Source organism: Erpetoichthys calabaricus, chromosome 2 (genome assembly GCF_900747795.2).
Source record: "Erpetoichthys calabaricus chromosome 2, fErpCal1.3, whole genome shotgun sequence".
Classification (NCBI taxonomy): domain Eukaryota; kingdom Metazoa; phylum Chordata; class Cladistia; order Polypteriformes; family Polypteridae; genus Erpetoichthys; species Erpetoichthys calabaricus.
Genome location: NC_041395.2, coordinates 324,527,107 through 324,551,119, shown reverse-complemented (window position 1 = coordinate 324,551,119; position 24,013 = coordinate 324,527,107). Strand labels below are relative to the sequence as shown.

At 40.2% G+C, this 24,013-nt stretch overlaps 1 protein-coding gene across 1 annotated transcript in view; it reads right to left on the bottom strand.

Moving 5' to 3' along the window:
• atp6v1ba (ATPase, H+ transporting, lysosomal, V1 subunit B, member a) overlaps positions 1 to 24,013 on the bottom strand; it is a 180,654-nt gene that overhangs the window by 36,074 nt on the left and 120,567 nt on the right. The window contains exons 8-9 of the mRNA XM_028796004.2: positions 23,569 to 23,666; positions 23,233 to 23,356 (exon numbers count right to left, since the gene is read on the bottom strand). Of these exons, the coding sequence (XP_028651837.1) occupies positions 23,233 to 23,356; positions 23,569 to 23,666 (222 nt within the window). The remainder of the gene's footprint in view (positions 1 to 23,232; positions 23,357 to 23,568; positions 23,667 to 24,013) is intronic.

Below are 24,013 nucleotides of genomic sequence, written 5' to 3'. Positions count from 1 at the left end.
TGAGCATTTGCATACAAGCTACTCTGTTTGTGGCGTGAGTGCAGAAAGGGCTTCTTTCTCATCACTCTGCCATACAGATGTTCTTTGTGCTAATTGCGCTGAATTGTAGAATGATGTACAGATACACCATCTGCAGCAAGATGTTCTTGCAGGTCTTTGGAGGTGATCTGTGCGTTGTCTGTAACCATTCTCACAATCCTGTGCATATGCCACTCCTGTATTTTTCTTGGCCTGCCAGACCTGCTAGGTTTAACAGCAACTGTGCCTGTGGCCTTCCATTTCCTGATTCCATTCCTTACAGTTGAAACTGACAGTTTAAACCTCTCAGATAGCTTTTTGCAGCCTTCCCTTAAACCATGAGAAAAACAATCTTTGTTTTCAAATGTTTTGAGAGTTGCTTTGAGGTTCCCATGCTGTCACTCTTCAGAGGAGAGTCAAAGGGAAGCACAACTTGCAATTGACCACCTTAAGTACCTTTTCTCATGATCGGACACACCTGTCTACGAAGTTCAAGGCTTAACAAGCTAATCCAACCAATTTGGTGTTGCAAGTAATCTGCATTGAGCAGTGACAGGCATTCAAATCAGCAAAATGACAAGGGGACCCAAATTTATGCACATCCAGTTTTTCACATTTGATTTCATTTCATACAACTAAATACTGCTTCACTAAAAATCTTTGTTCGGAAAACACCGCAGTACTCAGATGTTCCTAGGAAATGAAAGACATACCACTGTTATCTATTTTGTTGAAAGGAGAGTCAATTATTATGCAGGCTGAGAGGAGTTCCCAAACTTTTTCATATGACTGTATATAAATAATCATTTATATACATAAAGTATACACAACTCGTCAAATGTTTTAGAACACTTCAGATTTTCCAATTTTTCTTCAACTTTAATCAGATGAAATGCAATGAATTACTTAAAATGGTGAAAAGGTAAGCAGTAAATTGCCAGATGTTTAAATTTAAAGTTAAGGTTAGCAAAAACTGAAATTTTAGAATATTACAAAGGGGCCTTCTTCAGAAAACAAATAATAAATTACAACCTACAGATGTTCTGTGGTAATTATAAAGTAAATTAAGCCTGGCACAGGTGTTCCAACTTGTGTTGATTACTTAAAAACCCCTCTGAATGTCTTAAATCAGAGTTGGAACAGACTGTGTTACTACACCCTCTGAAGTACTACTTGGACAATATTACACTGTAGAAAGTTGTAAATTCCATTGATAATGGCAAACGAACGGCAATTAACAAATGAAATGAGACAGAGCATTATTAATCTTAGAAGTGTAGGCCTTTCATCTAGAAGAATTGCAAAAATGATCCCAGTGTTAGTGAGTACAGTGGTGTCCTACACAATCCAAAGTCAACTGGAAACTTGAAGGAACCCTGATAGGAAGAGATCTGGCAGACCCAAAGTAACAACCAATTCAGAAGACACGTTTCTGGGGGTCACCAGCTTGTGTGATAGATGCCTCACAGCACAACAACTTCAAGCACAGCTTAGCAGTGCTCAAAAAAAAAGCAAGTCTCAGTTTCTATTGTGAAGAGGAGACTTCATGCTGCAGGTTTGACAGGGCGAGTGTCGGTTAGAAAGCCATTCCTTAAAGGACAAAATAGGGCCTTGAAATACCGGCTGTGGACTATTGCAAAACTGAAAAAGTCTTACGGACCGATGAATCAAAATTTGAAATCTTCAGTTCACATACAGGGTGTTTGTACGCCGTCGAGTTGGTGAAAGGACGTTTCTTCAGTGTGCAACACCAACTGTCAAACATGGAGGAGGAAATGTGATGGTCTGGGAGTTGGTGTCTTGCACAGAGTGACTGGCATTCTGAATCACAAGGGTTACCACAGTTTGGCTGTTACATGAGCAAAAGGTGGCTACTTTGAGGAATCAAAAATTTGAGTATAATTTTATATACTTTATCATTCCTTGACTTATTGTTTTATTTGTCATTGTTTATTTGTTCTATGCCTTGATTTCATGAAACATCAAAACATTAAATTGTATGCATTTCCATAAAAACTGAAAAAAACAGAGGTGTTCTAAAACTTTTAACTGGTAGTGTATATGCATAAATGATCATTTATATAAATATATATGAATTGTACTTCTGGGTGTACTTCAGAGGTTGTCAGCTCTTGCATAAACAGAGCCCTCCCCTAAAATTAAGACAAAATCTTGTTGGGTTGATCCTCAAACTGGTCAGACTAAGTTGTAGGATATGTCAAATTGCATAACTGATGATCAAGGGAGCATGTCAAGACTGAGTATATAAATAAACTCTGTGACTGAAAATTGTTGGAAAAGATGTGGGATGTTACATGGCCTTTACAGACTATTTTATTGAGATCAAAGTCGGCATGACAGAGAGCTTTCTTCAGCTTAATGAAAACAAAAGTTAGCCGACTGCTTTTTGGAATACTGATAATGTTAAGAATTTGAACGTAGGCTTTGTAAGCTCTATACACTACTATACTGTCAAGAGTTTGGATTGTATTCTTGATATGAAGCTCAAATGTGTGGGTCAAATGAATTCATTTGTCATGAACACTTTTAGATTAATTTTTAAGCTCCATTCTCTCTTTAAAGAACTTGGACAGAAGGCAATTTCCAACTGCATGAAACTTTTCCAGGAACCAGGGATGTTTTCAGAAACTCGAACTTTCATAGTATTCCCAACTTCAGAACCTCAGGAATATGTAGTTCCCGGTACCCTTTTTTTTCTTACAGGCTATGTACTTTTTGTTCAACCATGAACTATTGTGGGTTGTGCATGGATGAATTGTGTTAATTGGTTAGACCACAAGAACTGCCACCATCTTACAAATCTGAAAGTAGTTTGGACTTTAGAGAGGTATCAGTGAAGACGGAGCGCTCCACTTTGCACTGCATCACTCTTCCTAGCCGCCTCCCTGGTGCAGCGTGCCATGCGCTGCAACAAAGCAATAATCTCCCCAAAGAAGTTGCGATTGCTTCCAAGTAATAAGGGGGTGGGGCTGGGGTAGTCTCCCTTGTGAACACCTGAAATCACCTCACTTCACACTGCATTACTCTTCTTTACACATCATATATCTTGCATAAAGCTTATACTTCCTGTTGTGTGGTTAGAATCCAAAACAAGAAAGTGGCCCAGGACCACAAGCTGCCCAGGGCCTATACTGTACAGGAACTCATTGGTTCCTAAAAACAAATATGGGAAACACGTATCGCTATTCATGCCTTGATTACTTCACAGTTAGATTACTGCAGTGCATTTTACTTGGGTTCTAATCAGTCTGAGTTAGTGCAGAATGCGGCTGCTAGGATGTTTACTGGTAGTAAGAAGTTGCATTGGCTTCTTGTGAGGCACGGACTCTACATTTTCTGGTCCTTGTTTCCTCAATGAGATTCTTTAATCTACAGTGGTGTGAAAAACTATTTGCCCCCTTCCTGATTTCTTATTCTTTTGCATGTTTGTCACACAAAATGTTTCTGATCATCAAACACATTTAACCATTAGTCAAATATAACACAAGTAAACACAAAATGCAGTTTGTAAATGGTGGTTTTTATTATTTAGGGAGAAAAAAAAATCCAAACCTACATGGCCCTGTGTGAAAAAGTAATTGCCCCCTGAACCTAATAACTGGTTGGGCCACCCTTAGCAGCAATAACTGCAATCAAGCGTTTGCGATAACTTGCAATGAGTCTTTAACAGCGCTCTGGAGGAATTTTGGCCCACTCATCTTTGCAAAATTGTTGTAATTCAGCTTTATTTGAGGGTTTTCTAGCATGAACCGCCTTTTTAAGGTCATGCCATAGCATCTCAATTGGATTCAGGTCAGGACTTTGACTAGGCCACTCCAAAGTCTTCATTTTGTTTTTCTTCAGCCATTCAGAGGTGGATTTGCTGGTGTGTTTTGGGTCATTGTCCTGTTGCAGCACCCAAGATCGCTTTAGCTTGAGTTGACGAACAGATGGCCGGACATTCTCCTTCAGGATTTTTTGGTAGACAGTAGAATTCATGGTTCCACCAAGCCTTCCAGGTCCTGAAGCAGCAAAACAACCCCAGACCATCACACTACCACCACCATATTTTACTGTTGGTATGATGTTCTTTTTCTGAAATGCTGTGTTCCTTTTACGCCAGATGTAACGGGACATTTGCCTTCCAAAAAGTTCAACTTTTGTCTCATCAGTCCACAAGGTATTTTCCCAAAAGTCTTGGCAATCATTGAGATGTTTCTTAGCAAAATTGAGACGAGCCCTAATGTTCTTTTTGCTTAACAGTGGTTTGCGTCTTGGAAATCTGCCATGCAGGCCGTTTTTGCCCAGTCTCTTTCTTATGGTGGAGTCGTGAACACTGACCTTAATTGAGGCAAGTGAGGCCTGCAGTTCTTTAGACGTTGTCCTGGGGTCTTTTGTGACCTCTCGGATGAGTCGTCTCTGCGCTCTTGGGGTAATTTTGGTCGGCGGCCACTCCTGGGAAGGTTCACCACTGTTCCATGTTTTTGCCATTTGTGGATAATGGCTCTCACTGTGGTTCGCTGGAGTCCCAAAGCTTTAGAAATGGCTTTATAACCTTTACCAGACTGATAGATCTCAATTACTTCTGTTCTCATTTGTTCCTGAATTTCTTTGGATCTTGGCATGATGTCTAGCTTTTGAGGTGCTTTTGGTCTACTTCTCTGTGTCAGGCAGCTCCTATTTAAGTGATTTCTTGATTGAAACAGGTGTGGCAGTAATCAGGCCTGGGGGTGGCTACGGAAATTGAACTCAGGTGTGATACACCACAGTTAGGTTATTTTTTTAACAAGGGGGCAATTACTTTTTCACACAGGAGGTAGGTTTGGATTTTTTTTTCTCCCTAAATAATAAAAACCATCATTTAAAAACTGCATTTTGTGTTTACTTGTGTTATATTTGACTAATGGTTAAATGTGTTTGATGATCAGAAACATTTTGTGTGACAAACATGCAAAAGAATAAGAAATCAGGAAGGGGGCAAATAGTTTTTCACACCACTGTAGTATCAGCTTCAAGATCTTTAAGGTTCTCAGGTCAGTTGATTTTGACTATTCCCCATTCTTGTCTCAACATCATAGGAAGATTATAACTCTTCTGGTAGATGTCCTGTTCGTTAGGACCTTTAAGAACCACCTTAATTCTTTTTGTTTTCTAAGGTTTCTTTGTGTTTTATTATGCAAAACACTTGAGTTTAACTTGCGTTATTGAAAGCTACTGTAGAAATAAACTTATAACAGCACTGAGTATAACGCAGGAACCCAGCCCACATGGGATTTCAGTTCACTGCTGGGCGTATTAAGTCACAAAACAACAAGTTACACAAGTTAAATTTAGAGTTACTCAATAACTAACATGCAGATCTATGGAATGCGGGAAGAAAAACCAGAGAAAGCCATGCAAATTGGAAAAGAACATTCAGAATTTACAGAGAAACCAAACTTCCCCATGCTGATGTCCCTGGAGTGGTGAGACAGCAGCAACCACTAACTCCACCATTACCAATTTATTTACAGTTCTAGATAATTCACAATGTACCTAACATAAAATCAATTCACTCTTTTCTGTTAAATGTTGTTAGGTTATTTTTGCATGAAAACAAAATTTTAGCAATGACGACTATTTTTCAGTTTGAGGTAAAACTTAGTTTTATTTACGGCAAGCTATACTTTACTTTTTGACATTTATATATTCTACATTAGAAGGCTCATATACAGTGCCTATCAAAAGTATCTCAGCCTAACCATATTTGACCATATCACAAATAAAGACATTTGGAAGATGCGCAGTGTACGTCTCCAATGGTATGGTTATGTCATCCGCAGCAATGAGAACTCATTGGCCAAGATGGCTTTACAATTGAGCCTGCACAGCAAATGGCAATGTGGATAACTGAAAAAGTGCTGGCTCGACAAAATCAAGTAAGATATGTGACAAATCAATTTTGCCCCCGAAGATGGCCTTGATCGAGACAAGTGGCAAAAGTCCTGCTCAATTGCTGACTCTGCATGAGCGTGGGCTAAAAGCTAGGAAAAAAGAAGAAGCTGTACATATGCCTTTATGTAAAATCAAAATCTTTACGTCTTAACACACAGTCTACATATATTCACCATGTCCTACTGTTATTTGACTTTTAAAAATGCTTTGTTGTGTGTTCTAACTCAACTTACAGGGAAGACAACACCGGTCTGCTAGTATTATACGTTGGTAACCTGTATTGTTAGTCCTCTGTACAAAGGGCGGGGAAAACCCAGTTCTCAGATGCATCCCGATTCTCTCTCTTTTGAACAATTTTGCATCGATGCACAAACATCTACTGTATAAATAGACTTTTATATCAGCTTATAAATAAACTGGAAAATATGCATAGTACAAAGCATTTCAGATAAACATATGGTACAATGTGGGAAAAAAATGATAATGGACTTCAGGAACAATGGACGAAAATCAAATATATAGATTATTTTTAGAAAAAAAGACAGTGATAAAAATAACAAAAAACAATTAAGATATTTACACAGTAAAATATCTCAATAATTCCACACATATACACAAATGTAACCATTTTCACCCAGCACCCGACTCAAGGTCAGAGACATACTTTATTTCTGCCACAATCAGGTATAAATAAAATGTAAATACATAAAGTTGCAAATTCACTGGTTATTGGTTCCATCAAATCACATACCACAGTACAGCATCGCTCTTTACCGAGCTGATCAATGCAACATTCCATCAAAGCCCCTCACCAAGTTAGGTCATCAGTGAGATCTCAGTGCTTGTAGGGCAATCTAAATGACTACATATAATTACTCTGAATAAGGGCAGTGCGGCTTCACAGTGGTAGCACTGCTGCCTCGCAGTAAGGAGATCGATCGGGTTTTGCCTGTGTGGAGTATTGGTGTATTCCCTTCGACTGTGTGGGCTTCCTCCGGGAGCTCCAGTTTCCTCCCACAGTCCAAACCCAGGTAGGTTAGGTGAACTGGTGATCCCAGATTGGCCCTGTGTTAGCTGGGATCCTGTTCAGGACAAAGTGGGATAGAAAATGACTGACTGAATATTCTGAAAAAATTATATTCAAATACAATGCAGATAGAAAAGGATAAGAGAGTGACAGGTGTAAAAACAGGGTTGAAGTTTACAAAAAACAGACTTTTATTCTTATCTGTTTTAAGGCACACTTTTTTTTGGGATTAATCATGTCTGCCAATGTGTTAAAATTCTGTGAAAAAGGTGCAGTAAAATGCATGAGTAATAGGAGTACCTTTATGTTATGTGAAATGACTGAGGATAGGTTGATATTTATGGTAATTCAAACAAGAAATGTTACCATATTAGGCACACATTTACGACTGAATGACTGTCTCTTTCACCCTTTTGTTTATCAAATCTCATATACCAGGGTGCTCAGAAATGAAACAACATTCACAAATCCACTGAAACCAGTACATATTTGGGGTGTTTGGGCTGGGTGAAGCCTTACCTGGAATCACTGCATACAGATGGAACAAACACAGGATGGCGTGTTAGTCCATCCCAGGGCCCAACCATACCTACATAAATATGCCACTACCCCACCAACACACACACACACACACACACACACACACACACACACACACACACAGTCATTAAATATTACAATATAAAGCTTAGTTTGGCTCAAATTAGTTTATAATTCCTGATTTCATAAAAGATTTAATCAGACAGAGATAGCAGCAGTTATTTGCAAGCATTTACTTTTTTATCACCAGTTAAACAGTGAAAGACCATGACATTGATGGCAAGTGCAGCTGAACTTGTGAATATCTGTTTAACAAATAAAAGGGGGAAAAGCACACACACACACACACACACCACACACACACAGAATAGTGAAAACAAAATGAAGAACCTTGGGAAGTTTATACATCATTACCATGCAACAATAGCTTATTATTAATATTTGGGTACATGTTAAATAAAAACATCCAGGGTGTACACAAGCCCTTTATTATTCTAGAGCTTAAGTCAAGGATTTACTCATGCACAATATTACAAAAGTAAAAGTCAAGGTCTACTACGCTTTCATAGATGTATGACTATTTAAACACCTCTATTTGTGCAGCCAGTGTGCTATCTACTCAGATTTAATTTCCTTGTGATCTTATTGTGATTCTATTAAAGAATCCATCATCCAACAACAGACAGTTTATTCTGAAGACGACAGCAAGGTCTATCCAATGAAGAAGAGGTCTTTAATGTGAATTACTCTAAATATCTGCAATCTGGCTTAGTGCTCCTTACAAAAATAGCCTCTACAAATGAACAAAGCAAAAAAAAAACAAAAAAACCCACAGTAAATAGAAAATAACAAAATATATTATACTGCTGTTTATCACCCCTTTTAAAACTCATGTCTTAGGCTAACACTCAAAATTTAGCTAATTAAAGAAAATCTAAACTTCTCCTTCTTCTTTTGGCTGCTCCTGTTAGGAGTTGCCACAGCAGATCATCTTCTTCCATATCTTTCTGTCCTCTGACCACATCCATAAACCTTCGCTTAGGCCTTCTTCTTTTTCTCTTGCCTGCCAGCTCTATCCTCAGCATTCTTCTCCCAATATACCCAGCATCTCTCCTCTGCACATGTCCAAAGGAAAACAATCTCGCCTCTCTGACTTTGTCTCCCAACCGTCCAATTTGAGCTGACCCTCTAATGTCTTCATTTCTAATCCTATCCATCCTCGTCACACCTAGTGCAAATCTTAGAGCTGTAGGTAGAGATAAAGATGCTATCTCCTGCTTTCTGGTCAGGGCCACCATCTCCAACCCATATAACATAGCTGGTCTCACTACCGTCTTATAGACCTTCCCTTTCACTCTTGCTGATACCTGTCTGTCACAAAACACTCTTCTCCACCCATTCCACCCTGCCTGCACTCTCTTTTTCACCTCTCTTCCACAATCCCCATTACTCTGTACTGTTGATCCCAAGTATTTAAACTCATCCACCTTTGCCAACTCTACTCCCTGCATCCTCACCATTCCACTGACCTCCCTCTCATTTACACACATGTATTCTGTCTTGTTCCTACTGACCCCTCATTCCTCTCCTCTCCAGAGCATATCTCCACTCTTCAGGGTCTCCTCAACCTGCTCCCTACTATCTCTACAAATCACAATGTCATCAGCAAACATCACAGTCCACGGGGACTCCTGTCTAATCTCGTCTGTCAACCTGTCCATCACCATTGCAAATAAGAAAGGGTTCAGAGCCGATCCCTGATGTAATCCCACCTCCAACTTGAATGCATCCGTCACTCCTACCGCAGACCTCACCACTGTCACACTTCCCTCGTACATATCCTGTACAACTTTTATGTACTTCTCTGCCACTCCCGACTTCCTCATACAATACCACAGCTCCTCTCGATGCACCCTGTCATATGCTTTCTCCAGGTCCACAAAGACACAATGCAACTCCTTCTGGCCTTCTCTAAACTTCTCCATCAACATCCTCAGAGGAAACATTGCATCTGTGGTGCTCTTTCTTGGCATGAAACCATACTGCTGCTCACTAATAATCACCTCACTTCTTAACACTAGAATTACCAGAGCCTACGAAAAAAACTCGTAGATCCGTCCCACCTTAAATTGCTTCTTAAATCCATTTGCACGTCTCCGCCATCGTCTTTTGTCTTCTAAATGTGTAGATAAAAACAAGCTGCAAGCAGCCAGCTATTCCATCCCCCCACCGACTTAGAACATGCACAAACTTCTCCCAGCTCATGCCTTGATTGATTATCTAGGAGTGAAGTGATGTTTTAGAGTGGAAATAATAGATCGTTATTTGGAACACACACATTTCATGTGTGTTCCATTTCTACAGTAATCTGTGTAAACACATTTTAAAACAAACGTTTTTCATATTCTAGTAGTAAATGACAAAATGTAGGCATAAACTATATAATGTATGAAGCCTGAAGTCCAAATATCAAAGAAACACTTTCACGAAAGGTACAAATATAACAGAACAAGTGCGCTTTTATTCAAAAATATAACTGCAGGAAAAAAAAAGCCGCCTTAGTGTGCGACATTGACACTCATTTACTACGACTGCCGCTGTGGCACAACAGTATCAGTTGCTGACTGGGAATCGAGAGGTCATGAGTTTGATCCTGCTCGACTTCCTTTTGAGAAGTGAACTGCTCTTATTTTTACTATTTTAGAATAAAAAGATACATTTGATTTCGGTCTGTAACAGCCGGTGTAATTTATGATATTTGTAAAGGTTAGCTTTGTTTTTGTTTTTTTTTTTATTCACTTTTCATTCTCTCAGTCGCGTTCAGGATCCTTCCCTACCGCATCTGACACTGCTGTTTTCACATAAAGACGCGCAATATCTCTGCAATGTATCATTGCATACATACATATGACCATTGCATACGATACATACGACCCCGTGTTTTTTTTTTCCCCAGTCTTGCTAGTCCCCACATGTTGCTGTATGCTGTTTATTTTGTACTCCAGGACATGCAGAGGAAAGCATAGTAAAGAGCAGTAACTTCAGCGCTATATGCAATCATCAGACACTCCCCATCTGACACTGCTGTTTTCACATAAAGACACACTATACAGTGGTGTGAAAAACTATTTGCCCCCTTCCTGATTTCTTATTCTTTTGCATGTTTGTCACACAAAATGTTTCTGATCATCAAACACATTTAACCATTAGTCAAATATAAGACAATTAAACACAAAATGCAGTTTGTAAATGGTGGTTTTTATTATTTAGGGAGAAAAAAAAATCCAAACCTACACGGCCCTGTGTGAAAAAGTAATTGCCCCCTGAACCTAATAACTGGTTGGGCCACCCTTAGCAGCAATAACTGCAATCAAGCGTTTGCGATAACTTGCAATGAGTCTTTTACAGCGCTCTGGAGGAATTTTGGCCCACTCATCTTTGCAAAATTGTTGTAATTCAGCTTTATTTGAGGGTTTTTCTAGCATGAACTGCCTTTTTAAGGTCATGCCATAGCATCTCAATTGGATTCAGGTCAGGACTTTGACTAGGCCACTCCAAAGTATTCATTTTGTTTTTCTTCAGCCATTCAGAGGTGGATTTGCTGGTGTGTTTTGGGTCATTGTCCTGTTGCAGCACCCAAGATCGCTTCAGCTTGAGTTGACGAACAGATGGCCGGACATTCTCCTTCAGGATTTTTTGGTAGACAGTAGAATTCATGGTTCCATCTATCACAGCAAGCCTTCCAGGTCCTGAAGCAGCAAAACAACCCCAGACCATCACACTACCACCACCATATTTTACTGTTGGTATGATGTTCTTTTTCTGAAATGCTGTGTTCCTTTTACGCCAGATGTAACGGGACATTTGCCTTCCAAAAAGTTCAACTTTTGTCTCATCAGTCCACAAGGTATTTTCCCAAAAGTCTTGGCAATCATTGAGATGTTTCTTAGCAAAATTGAGACGAGCCCTAATGTTCTTTTTGCTTAACAGTGGTTTGCGTCTTGGAAATCTGCCATGCAGGCCGTTTTTGCCCAGTCTCTTTCTTATGGTGGAGTCGTGAACACTGACCTTAACTGAGGCAAGTGAGGCCTGCAGTTCTTTAGACGTTGTCCTGGGGTCTTTTGTGACCTCTCGGATGAGTCGTCTCTGCGCTCTTGGGGTAATTTTGGTCGGCCGGCCACTCCTGGGAAGGTTCACCACTGTTCCATGTTTTTGCCATTTGTGGATAATGGCTCTCACTGTGGTTCACTGGAGTCCCAAAGCTTTAGAAATGGCTTTATAACCTTTACCAGACTGATAGATCTCAATTACTTCTGTTCTCATTTGTTCCTGAATTTCTTTGGATCTTGGCATGATGTCTAGCTTTTGAGGTGCTTTTGGTCTACTTCTCTGTGTCAGGCAGCTCCTATTTAAGTGATTTCTTGATTGAAACAGGTGTGGCAGTAATCAGGCCTGGGGGTGGCTACGGAAATTGAACTCAGGTGTGATACACCACAGTTAGGTTATTTTTTAACAAGGGGGCAATTACTTTTTCACACAGGGCCATGTAGGTTTGGATTTTTTTTCTCCCTAAATAATAAAAACCATCATTTAAAAACTGCATTTTGTGTTTACTTGTGTTATATTTGACTAATGGTTAAATGTGTTTGATGATCAGAAACATTTTGTGTGACAAACATGCAAAAGAATAAGAAATCAGGAAAGGGGCAAATAGTTTTTCACACCACTGTAGCTCACCCAAGGAGCACCCTTCCTACATTTACGACATGTGTACTTGTTGCAGTGTATACACCTCTCTGTGCTATGGTTCCTATTACACTGAACATGCACCTGTAATTTGCAGCTCTGTTCATTATCTCAAAACACCATGCACATTCACAGTAATTCCCAGTTATATCCACCACTCACACCCACAACCATACAGAACTGATTCCACATTAGAGAATTTCCAGTTAGAGCATAAATTCACACCCAATCTGACGCTGTTCGTTTTCAAATAATATTGCATTAGTGCGATGATATTTTCACATATATTGTCTTTCTTTCAGGTGTGTAATAGAAACCACAGCATAGAGAGAAGTGAGTACATTGTAACAGGTACACACATTGTAAATGTAAGAAAGACAATCCTTGCGTGTGTGTGTGTGAACTGTTAACATTTGAATCTGATGACTGCATATAGCACTGTCTTATTCAGTGCGCGCAAGAACATGCAGGTGGCCAGTTGCTGTGTGCTACAACATGCTGGCGGTGATCAACGCACATTTAAAAAAAAGAGACAAATATATGTGACGTTTTGATGAAATACATTTTATGACGCGAATAGTACCAATCAAAAAACATCGTCTAAGTAATGCAATATTATTTGAAAACGAACAGCGTCAGATCGGGTGTGAATTTATACTGTGGCGCTGTTACAGTCAGATCAGAAGCTGAATAAGCTCCTGTTCTGACTAAGTAAAAAAGCATGAATTAATCAACAGAAATAACCACGTTCGACATTTTAAACTTAACGATTTACAGTGCATACCAATTTATAAATTGTATGTCCGTTTGAGGTTACAAAGAAAAAAAAAAAAAACTTCCTCCCAAGGAGGGAATTGAACTCGGGTCTCTAAGGCACGGCAAGGCTGCTGTGCTCTGATTCTGCAAATCTTAGCGTTAAGCCACGGAAGGTATTATATCATCCTTGAACCTTTTGTGAAAGTGTTTATTTGATGTTTGGACGTCAGACTTCACACATTCTATAGTTTATGCCTACATTTTGTAACTTTTATTAATACAATATGAAAAACGTTTCTGTTTTAACAATGTGTTTACACAGATTACTGTAGAAACGGAACACACATGAAATGCGTGTGTTCCAAGTAACGATCTACCATTTCCACTGTAAAACTCCAGCAGTTCAGTCACTCCCAGATAATCAAACAAGGCATGAGCTGAGAAAACTTAGTGAACGTTCTGCGACGGTGGGGAATGGAATAGCCGGCTGCTTGCTGCTCGTCTTAATCGGCACATTTAGAAGACAAAAGAGAGGCGAGAACGGTTTTAAGGTGGGTCAGATCTACAAGTTTTTTCGTAGACTCTGGTAATTCTAGTGTTAACCAAGCTTCCACTACTCTTTCCCATAACTTCATGCTGTGGCTCATCAATTTCATTCCCCTGTAGTTACTGCAGTCCTGAACATCCCCCTTATTCTTAAATATCGGCCCCAGTACCACTTCTTCTCCACTTCCATTAAAGATTCCATTAAACAATCTGGTTAAAAACTCCACTGCCATCTCTCCTAAACACCTCCATGCTTCTATGGATACCTGTATTTAAGTACTGCAACATACATTCAAGCAAAAACGAATTGCTCAACATAGCATTCCTATGTGTTTCTTGGCAGTATCATAAAATAAATGTATCATATAGATAGATAAGACAGAGATTGCATATTTGTAGCTAGAGTTCCAAAAAGGAAGAAAATGAGTTATGTATCTTAAAATAGTTTTATATTCCTAAGCGTTCAACAACTTACCAGGTGTCCTCGCCAGAGGAAAATGATTACACATACAGGAATCAAAGGCAATATATAGCAAGTGAGGTGTAAGGGGCGGGGGAGGTGGATTAAGAAGGTGGGTTTCAGAAGGTGTTGGATATAAAGTCTATTTATTATTTGGAAGTTCTTCTTTATATATTGGATGTTTTCTCCTTATATATATATATATATATATATATATATATATATATATATACACATACACACTAGACATTATGCCTGTTACAATAACGGGTGCTAGAATAGTAGTGCATAAACATTAGTAGGAACAGTCTATATTAAATGGCAAAGGACTGTCTATTTTCTGTTACAGTAATACTGGCTTGTATGTGGCTGTAATATGCATCACTGTATTGTGTGCCTTTAATTTTCTCTCACAATATGTCTCTCCAGCAAGTATTTTAATCTGTGCTGGCATGCAGCAGATTATTGTATGTATGGCGTCGCCCCAGCAACGGATTTTATATGCGTGAAAATAAATCTACTTTTAAAAGTCATCCTATTGTAGTATCATGAAAATTCGTATATTTAGGAAAACACTTTACACTTTACTGGGCCAAGTTTGTTAATCACAAATCTGACATCCTCAGAGTGAACAACAAACACTAATCCCACCTCTTTGGGGAAGCTGGTCTCCGCGTCTCAGTACCCGATTGGATTTTTTGTGCGTTACGTTTTAGGTCTTACCTCATTTACCGAAATCCGATTGGATCGGCCGCACGATATTTTATAGGTCCCGCACTCTCTGTCTTGTGTGACGCGTCAGATGGCCTAAATATTGCACGGCAGATCCAATCGGATTTCGGTAAATGACGTAAGACCTAAAACAGAAAACACGAAAATATTGCACGGCAGATCCAATCGGATTTCGGTAAATGACGTAAGACCTAAAACAGAAAACACGAAAAATCCAATCGGGTACTGAGATGCGGAGACCAGCTTCCCCATTGTTGTGCAAGTGTTCACTCTGAGGATGTCAGATTTGCGATTAAGAAGCTTGGCCCGGTAAAGTATAAAGTAAAAGTAGATTTATTTTTGCGCAAATTACACGCATATTACGGACAGCAAAGCCAGTATTACTGTCAGAGAAAATTACAGGCATTTTATGGAAAAAATTTAATGAGGTAAAAGGTCCCTTGCCATTTAATATAGACTGTTCCTACTAATGTTTATGGACTACTGTTCTAGCGCCCGTTATTGTAAGGGGCTTAATAACTAGTATACATATAAAAATAAATATAAATATAAATATAAAAATAAAAATATATATACACACACACACAAAAGGTGGGCCATAAGTTTCCATACATATGGTTTGTAACATTTTATTTTTTATATTTCAGATACCCTAAAAAATGCATTTGAATAAAGAGTGGCCTCCCAGATCCCCAGATCTCACCCCACTTGATTTTTACCTTTGGGGGCATTTGAAGGCCATGGTGTAGATACAAAACATAAATCATCTTAGGGAAAGTATCACCAATGCCATTATAAGCATAATTCCAGCTGTGCTAATACGTGTTCATTAGCAGTGGCAGACACGTATTGAAATATGTTTTTAAAACAATGGCAGTCATGTAGAGCATATTATATAAATGAAAAAGGTTTTTGATAAAAAAAAATGTTTATTTTCCAATGTACGGAAACGTATAAAATAAAAATAAGGCCTGTTTAACGTGTCGTATCCACTGTCTGTTTTTTTTTACATTACAAAACAATAATACAAAAAATTTAAGTCTGAAACTAAGCAATTATATACACATCAAGTATATTTATATATGATGTTTATAATGAAAAGTCAAGCAAAATTACACCTTTTATGTTATTTTGCTTGACTTTTCACTACATTCATAATGGCTAACATGGTACAACACCCTAGTACTATATAATGTTTAAAAATTTTGAGAAATAAAATTTTATTTAAAAGTTTCAAATTGCATGTTTCACAACACTTTCCCACATGTCAGTACATGGTACTGGTATTCATTTCCTTGATCTATACATACCCACATTCGTGCAAGGAAGTGGGAAGAAGGGCGGTTTACGGTAGTCCTAGAGCAACGCTAAAAAAAACTAGCAAAGGTAAAAATTACACATTCTCTCTTTTTTTTTTCATGTCATGTTTCTGTGAGAAGATCAACTCAATGTCATATCACGTACATGCAAAATATGTTTTCTTCGACTGGCACTAAAACCAAAAAAAGTCTGTAGTACCTCTGTATTTAACTTGCCAGTTTGCCAGGTAGCTACAATACTTACTGCCCAAATATCCATCCATCCATCCTCTTCCGCTTATCTGAGGTCAGGTCGCGGGGGCAGCAGCTTGAGCAGAGATACCCAGACTTCCCTCTCCCCGGCCACTTCTTCTAGCTCTTCCGGGAGAATCCCAAGGCGTTCCCAGGCCAGCTGAGAGACATAGTCCCACCAGCGTGTCCTGGGTCTTCCCCGGGGGCCTCCTCCCGGTTAGACGTGCCCGGAACACCTCACCAGGAAGGGGTCCAGGAGGCATCCTGATCAGATGCCCGAGCCATCTCATCTGACTCCTCTCGATGCGGAGGAGCAGCGGCTCTACTCTGAGCCCCTCCCAGATGACTGAGCTTCTCACCCTGTCTTTAAGGGAGAGCCCAGACACCCTGCAGAGGAAACTCATTTCAGCCGCTTGTATTCGCGATCTCGTTCTTTCGGTCACTACCCATAGCTCATGACCATAGGTGAGGGTAGGAACATAGATCGACTGGTAAATTGAGAGCTTCGCCTTGTGGCTCAGCTCCTTTTTCACCACGACAGACCGATGCAGAGCCCGCATTACTGCGGATGCCGCACCGATCCGCCTGTCGATCTCACGCTCCATTCTTCCCTCACTCGTGAACAAGACCCTGAGATATTTGAACTCCTCCACTTGGGGCAGGATCTTGCTACCAACCCTGAGAGGGCACTCCACCCTTTTCCGGCTGAGGACCATGGTCTCGGGTTGGGAGGTGCTGATTCCCATCCCAGCCGCTTCACACTCGGCTGCGAACCGATCCAGAGAGAGCTGAAGATCAAGGCCTGATGAAGCGAACAGGACAACATCATCTGCAAAAAGCAGTGACCCAATCCTGAGTCCACCAAACCAGACCCCCTCAACGCCCTGGCTGCGCCTAGAAATTCTGTCCATAAAAGTTATGAACAGAATCGGTGACAAAGGGCAGCCCTGGCGGAGTCCAACTCTCTCTGGAAACGGGTTCGACTTACTGCCGGCGATGCGGACCAAGCTCTGGCACCGATCGTACAGGGACCGAACAGCCCTTATCAGGGGGTCCGGTACCCGATACTCTCGGATTACCCCCCCACAGGATTCCCCGAGGGACCCGGTCGAATGCCTTTTCCAAGTCCACAAAACACATGTAGACTGGTTGGGCAAACTCCCATGCACCCTCCAGGACCCTGCTAAGGGTGTAGAGCTGGTCCACTGTTCCGCGACCAGGACGAAAACCACACTGTTCCTCCTGAATCCGAGGCTCAACTATCTGACGAACCCTCCTCTCCAGGACCCCCGAAAAACTTTTCCAGGGAGGCTGAGGAGTGTGATCCCTCTGTAGTTGGAACACACCCTCCTGTCCCCTTTCTTAAAGAGAGAGACCACCACCCCGGTCTGCCAGTCCAGAGGCACTGTCCCTGATGTCCATGCGATGTTGCAGAGGTGTGTCAACCAAGACAGTCCTACAACATCCAGAGCCTTGAGGAACTCCGGGCGTATCTCATCCACTGCCGGGGCCCTGCCACCAATGAGTTTTTTGACCACCTCGGTGACCTCAGTCCCAGAGATGGGGGAGCCCACCTCTGAGTCCCCAGGCTCTGCTTCCTCATTGGAAGGCATGTTAGTGGGATTGAGGAGGTCTTCAAAGTACTCCCCCCACCGACCCACAACGTCCCGAGTCGAGGTCAGCAGCGCACCATCCCCACCATATACAGTGTTGACACTGCACTGCTTTCCCTTCCTGAGACGCCGGATAGTGGACCAGAATCTCCTCGAAGCCGTCCGAAAGTCATTCTCCATGGCCTCCCCAAACTCCTCCCATGCCCGAGTTTTTGCCTCAGCAACCACCAAAGCCGCATTCCGCTTGGCCTGCCGGTACCCATTAGCTGCCTCCAGAGTCCCACAGGACAAAAGGGACCGGTAGGACTCCATCTTCAGCTTGACAGCAACGAGTTTGGGGATTGCCGCAACGACAGGCACCGACCACCTTACGGCCACAGCTCCGGTCAGCTGCCTCAACAATAGAGGCATGGAACATGGTCCATTCGGACTCAATGTCCCCCACCCCTCCCTCGGGATGTGGTCGAAGTTCTGCCAGAGGTGGGAGTGGAAGCTACTTCTGACAGGGGGCTCTGCCAGACGTTCCCAGCAGACCCTCACAACACGTTTGGGCCTACCAGGCCTGACCGGCATCCTCCCCCACCATCGAAGCCAACTCACCACCAGGTGGTGATCAGTTGACAGCTCCACCCCTCTCTTCACCTGAGTGTCCAAGACTTGTGGCCGCAAGTCCGATGACACGACCACAAAGTCGATCATCGAACTGAGACCTAGGGTGTCCTGGTGCCAAGTGCACATATGAACACCCCTATGCTTGAACATGGTGTTCGTTATGGACAATCCGTGAACCGCCACCTTATCATGGTGGAGGGGTTTGCGTGTCCCAATGATTCTAGGAGCTCTGTTGTCCAGGGCTTTATGCCTCTGGTAGGGCCACCCAAGGCAAACTGGTGCTAGGTGAGGGATGAGACAAAGAGCGGTTAAACAAACCTCCTATGATGAATGAAAACTTTGGACGGCGTTTTCCCTTGCCTGGACGCGGGTCACCAGGGCCCCCCTCTGGAGCAAGGCCTGGAGGTGGGGCTCGATGGCAAGCGCCTGGTGGCCGGGCCTGCACAGCCCGAAGAGGCAACGTGGGTCCCCCTTCCCATGGGCTCACCACCTATGGGAGGGGCCAAGGAGGTCGAGTGCAGTGTGAGTTGGGTGGTGGCCAAAGGCGGGGACCTTGGCGGTCCGATCCTCGGCTACAGAAGCTGGCTCTTGGGACGTGGAATGTCACCTCTCTGAAGGGGAAGGAGCCTTACCTAGTGTGCGAGGTTGAGAGGTTCTGGCTAGATATAGTCAGGCTCACCACGACGCACAGCTTGGACTCTGGAACCAATCTCCTTGAGAGGGGCTGGACTCTCTTACTGCCCAAATATAATGACAAAATTCTGTGAAAAATTAGTGTAATGATTATTCCTACCCATTATTCCAGTTTTGCAGTATCTTTGCTAATTATGTCAAGAACACAACATAACCACCCAAGTAATGCATGGTGTCAGTTTTTAAGACGAGACAGGAGCTACAGAAAAAAATTTTTTAGTGTGCCAGAAGCAAAGGTATAAGTAGAGTAGTTTTTTCCTCACCATTTTTCGGTGGTGGCACACTTTTTGTAACAAAAAAAAAAAAATGAAAAAAATCAACAAGGCACCCCACAATTCTACCAACTACAAAAGCATTAAATCTACACACTTGCTAAACTGTCCGAAGGGCCAGGACAATCAGAGACACCAGCAAAAAAAGAAAAAAGAAAAAAAAAACAAAAGCAGCAGTTCGGAGTGACATTTCCAGACACATCCCTTAGTGATGGACGCATTTTCCCAGCTGCTTCATCCCTTTCCCTGCACATACCATGCAGTCCTATATGGCACACCTGGGTAGCTCTCATTGCACATCAGCTGAAAAACACTTGTTTAGAGTATAATTATAAAGTTGATGGTGATGAACAATTGAGGATGGCATTGGCAGAGTTTTAACAAAAGTTTTAATGTACACCCATTTAAGAGATGCTTATTTCAATTAAGTTAGTCTTTAGCAGTGCATTCAAACTCTGCAGTCGTTTCGATCGTTTAATTTTACTTTAACATGTCTGTGTCTCACATGCCATACCAATTTGAGAATCAATACAGTGGCCTCATTTTCTTATTACCTTCTTTTAAATTAACCTTTTTATGAAGGCAAATTCAGGTTGTACTTGCAAAAGTATTATTTTGTTGAAAGGTCAGGTTTCAGGTTTAAAGTTTTAACTATGCCTTTAAATTTTTAAACATTCCTTTGTGTTGATTCTCCATTAATTCAGTGTATATTTAATTCCTGATTCATGTATTTTTTCCAATACAATTATGCGCTTTTTTTTTTTTTTAATTCGATTCCCAGCTCGAATATATACACACACACACATAATAACACATATACATACACACCAAAAGGATGGAACAACAGACTATACATGGAGATTTTTATGCATAGTATCTTGTTCTATCATCACATTACAGAATTATGACTTTATAATTCCTTACAACAAAGAAATTATTTTAAGTGATGTATGTTTATGCAAATCTAATGTTTTGCATTTAGGCCAGAGACATTCAAGTTTCTGTCTACATGGGTTCTGAATCCCTCAAAATGATTCAGTCTAGGATATCTCAAGTACTGCTTGCTATGATCCTCCCTTATAGCAGAGTCATGCAGAAGTTTGGGGTATTGTTGCAATAATCATAAATCGACTAGTGTTTGATGTGCACATTATTCAAAGCTGCCATTAGACTTTTTTCATTTTCTCCTACACTGTCTCTCCAATAATGTGGAGATCAATTTCTTCAAACATAGGTTCGGTTTTATTCTTAGGGATATTCATGGCTTTACAATATATATCCATCTCCTAATACTAAACTTTCTAAATATCCTTAACTGATACAAAACTGTTTTATGATGTGCAAAAAGAAATGTATCCAACATGTTTGGTTTTAAAGCCATATGATGAAAATATCATTATAAGCTTATATCTTAGGCATTTTTGGTATTGCATGGCTCCACTCCCCTTTTCCATGCCTTTCTCCCGCTTCTGTATATTTGTTTAATTGATTTATTCTGTAACAATCACTTCTTGGTGTAAGAGGCCAGGAAGGGTGAAATGCAAGATATATCCAGGCAGGAATTAATACCTATATAGACGAGTAAGTAGTTCAGCATACTTTCCCGAGTCCTGTAGGACTGTTAGAACACATATCGCCAAAAAATTCTTATTTAAGTTATTTTTATTTTATTTTACCTCATACTAATTTTGGCATTGTGTTACTCCAGGCATGCTATGCTGCAATACTTCTGTATTCTGTATCGCCTCCACAATCACAGTTTTGTTAATTTTTGCTTTGCACCCTCTCCCACCATAACCTATTGTCTATGGTGGAGAAGCGAAAGCTTTAGATTCATCAAACATTTCAATCTCTGGTTTTCAATGGATCTCAACGTTTTAGTGTCCACTGATACAGAACACATTGATATCTCGATGATAGGTGTGTCTGTGTGTCAGTTTCTTGATGACCCTCTAGAGCTAAAACGGCTGGACAGAAAAATAACCAACTTGAAACTTAAGCTTGTTATAAGTGAGATGGAGAGTAGACCATCTATTTATGCAAGTCTTGCTTAATTTTTTTCCATGCAGACAGCACAATTTTGTTGATAAACTTTTGAAATTCTGTTAGTGCTGTTAGGACTGCAGGCACAGTATTTTGTGGATCGGTGGTAAATAATTAGATAGATAGATAGATAGATAGATAGATACTTTATTAATCCCAATGGGAAATTCACATTACTGAAATGTTATAGAATAATTTGGGTAACTTGGTTCCTGGTGATCAAAGCCTACTGACGCTCACGTCTGAATTTTTAATTGTTAGTTTGTACCATCATTTATAAAATGGACAGATTTTTCTACCGCACTGTTCTGGTTTTTGGTTAACAGGTGTTATCAACAACAGGTTTTGAACACTTGCCCAGTGATGTTTTTATAGTCAATAAAAAGTAAAATACTCTGTCTGTGAACATTATTGCCCTGTACAAATTATATACAGTATATTTATTTAATGAGCCTCTGTAAAAAGCCATGGGGACAAATAAAGTTGGTTCGTTCGTACTCTCTCTCTCTCTCTGTATCAATCTCTCTATCTACCTATAAACAATGTAAGCTTAGTGCCTGGCAGAAAAATTACATTTTTATAGTTAGTCTGATGCAAAGAGATATTCTTCTTACTTTACGTACAATTCAATGCCGTAACAGACAAAGAACCGAGTCCACAGAAAGCTGTTTATGAATGCAGACTTCCTGTGATTCCTAATGTGCTTTACTACTTTATCACTTAGTTACAAAAATTTGTTTGGTGGGTCATATTCAGGCAGTCCTTCATAGCTTACTACTGATGATGCACTGATTAATAAATATTATTAATATTATTAAATATTATATTATAATAATTATAATAATAATATAATAAATATTGATTAATAATAATGATTAATAAAGTATCTATCTATCTATCTATCTATCTATCTATCTATCTATCTATCTATCTAACCCCTTATCTAACGCAGTATGCAGTGGTAATACTTGTCATCTTGAGGGTTGAAGTGGCATCAGGTTTTCGCTTCAGCTAATCTGATGATCGAAAGAAGGAATGCCCTGTAAACAAACCTTTTGCATTGCTGAACTTCCTCTTGTTTTTCAGTTTTGTAAAAAACGTAAAGCAAATATTTGCACAGATTTATCTTGTTGACATCACTATTCTGTTTTTTTTTCTTTTCTTTTCAGATCAGACCCCTTCTTTTTACCAGGCAGCAAATTCTTTTTCTGAGCAAGACTTGCATGAATGATAAATTATTAAATAACTCTTGTCCTTTGTACCATTTCTGCTCATCACAAGTGAAAAGATTTAGAATTTAATTACAGTGAAACAGAATCTTTTATTTACAACCGACCTTCCTTTATGCAAAGGCGTGATCTTACTGAAACCGAGTAGAGCAAAATGCACCCCTGTGGCAATGAAAACACAGTCACCAAACTGTGCAAGCAGAGTGGAAGCAAAAAGGGTTTTCTTCCCCATTTACATGCAAGAATAGAAAAATCAAAGAATCAAAGAGAGTTCAAAGTTTCCATCACAGGCTCAGAGCTGCACCTGCCTATAAGGCTAGCTGTAAAAAATGTACCCTCTCCAGAACAGATATCTTAAGACACCCTTCAAATAGCAGTTTGAAGCACAAAGACACATCCTGTAGCAAGATGAAAGACCAGATTTAAGAAATAAGACAACTGCATCAAATGTATCTATTTACCTCTCTTAAGGCCTCAGCATAAGAACTCATATCAGTCAAAATAACCAATACGTGCTTTTCACACTGGTAAGCCAGATACTCTGCTGTGGTCAGAGCAAGACGTGGTGTAATAATGCGTTCAATGCTGGGAAGGACAAAAACACACATGCACTGATAAGTAACTGAAAAACAAACATTTTGAACATTTTAGTTTCATTTTATTAAAGACATGCACAAAGCAATAAAATGATTAACTGGTAATGAATGGCAGAGCTGCAAACCAAGTTATTGGAAGAGCAAAGAAAAGAAAACCCTCAAAGCATCTAAAATACTCTACAAAAAGAAAGTTTTACTTACGTGGGGTCATTTGCAAGGTTTAGAAACAGACAGACATTATCCATGGACCCATTCTCCTCAAAGTCAGATTTAAAAAAACGAGCAGTTTCCATGTTGACCTATAATAGAAAATAGGACTGTCAATATAAACTTTAAACAAAATAAGCTTTTAAGCAATCTTCATTAGAATATTAGAAAAACGTTGACAACAACGGGCCATTCAAGCCAATCCTATCTACCTAATCTATCAAATATAAAATCAAGTCAAGTGTTGATAAAAGTTCAAATGTCCACTACATTACTTGGTCATTTGCTCTGCGTGTCTATGGTTCTCTGTGTGTTTGTGTATGGTGGGGGTGGGACTTTAACATTTGTTCGAAATTTACCTTTAAGTTTCTAACTGTCACTCGTGTCTTTGTTGAACTCATTTTAAATGAACAGCCTGGATCCACTGTACTAATTCCCT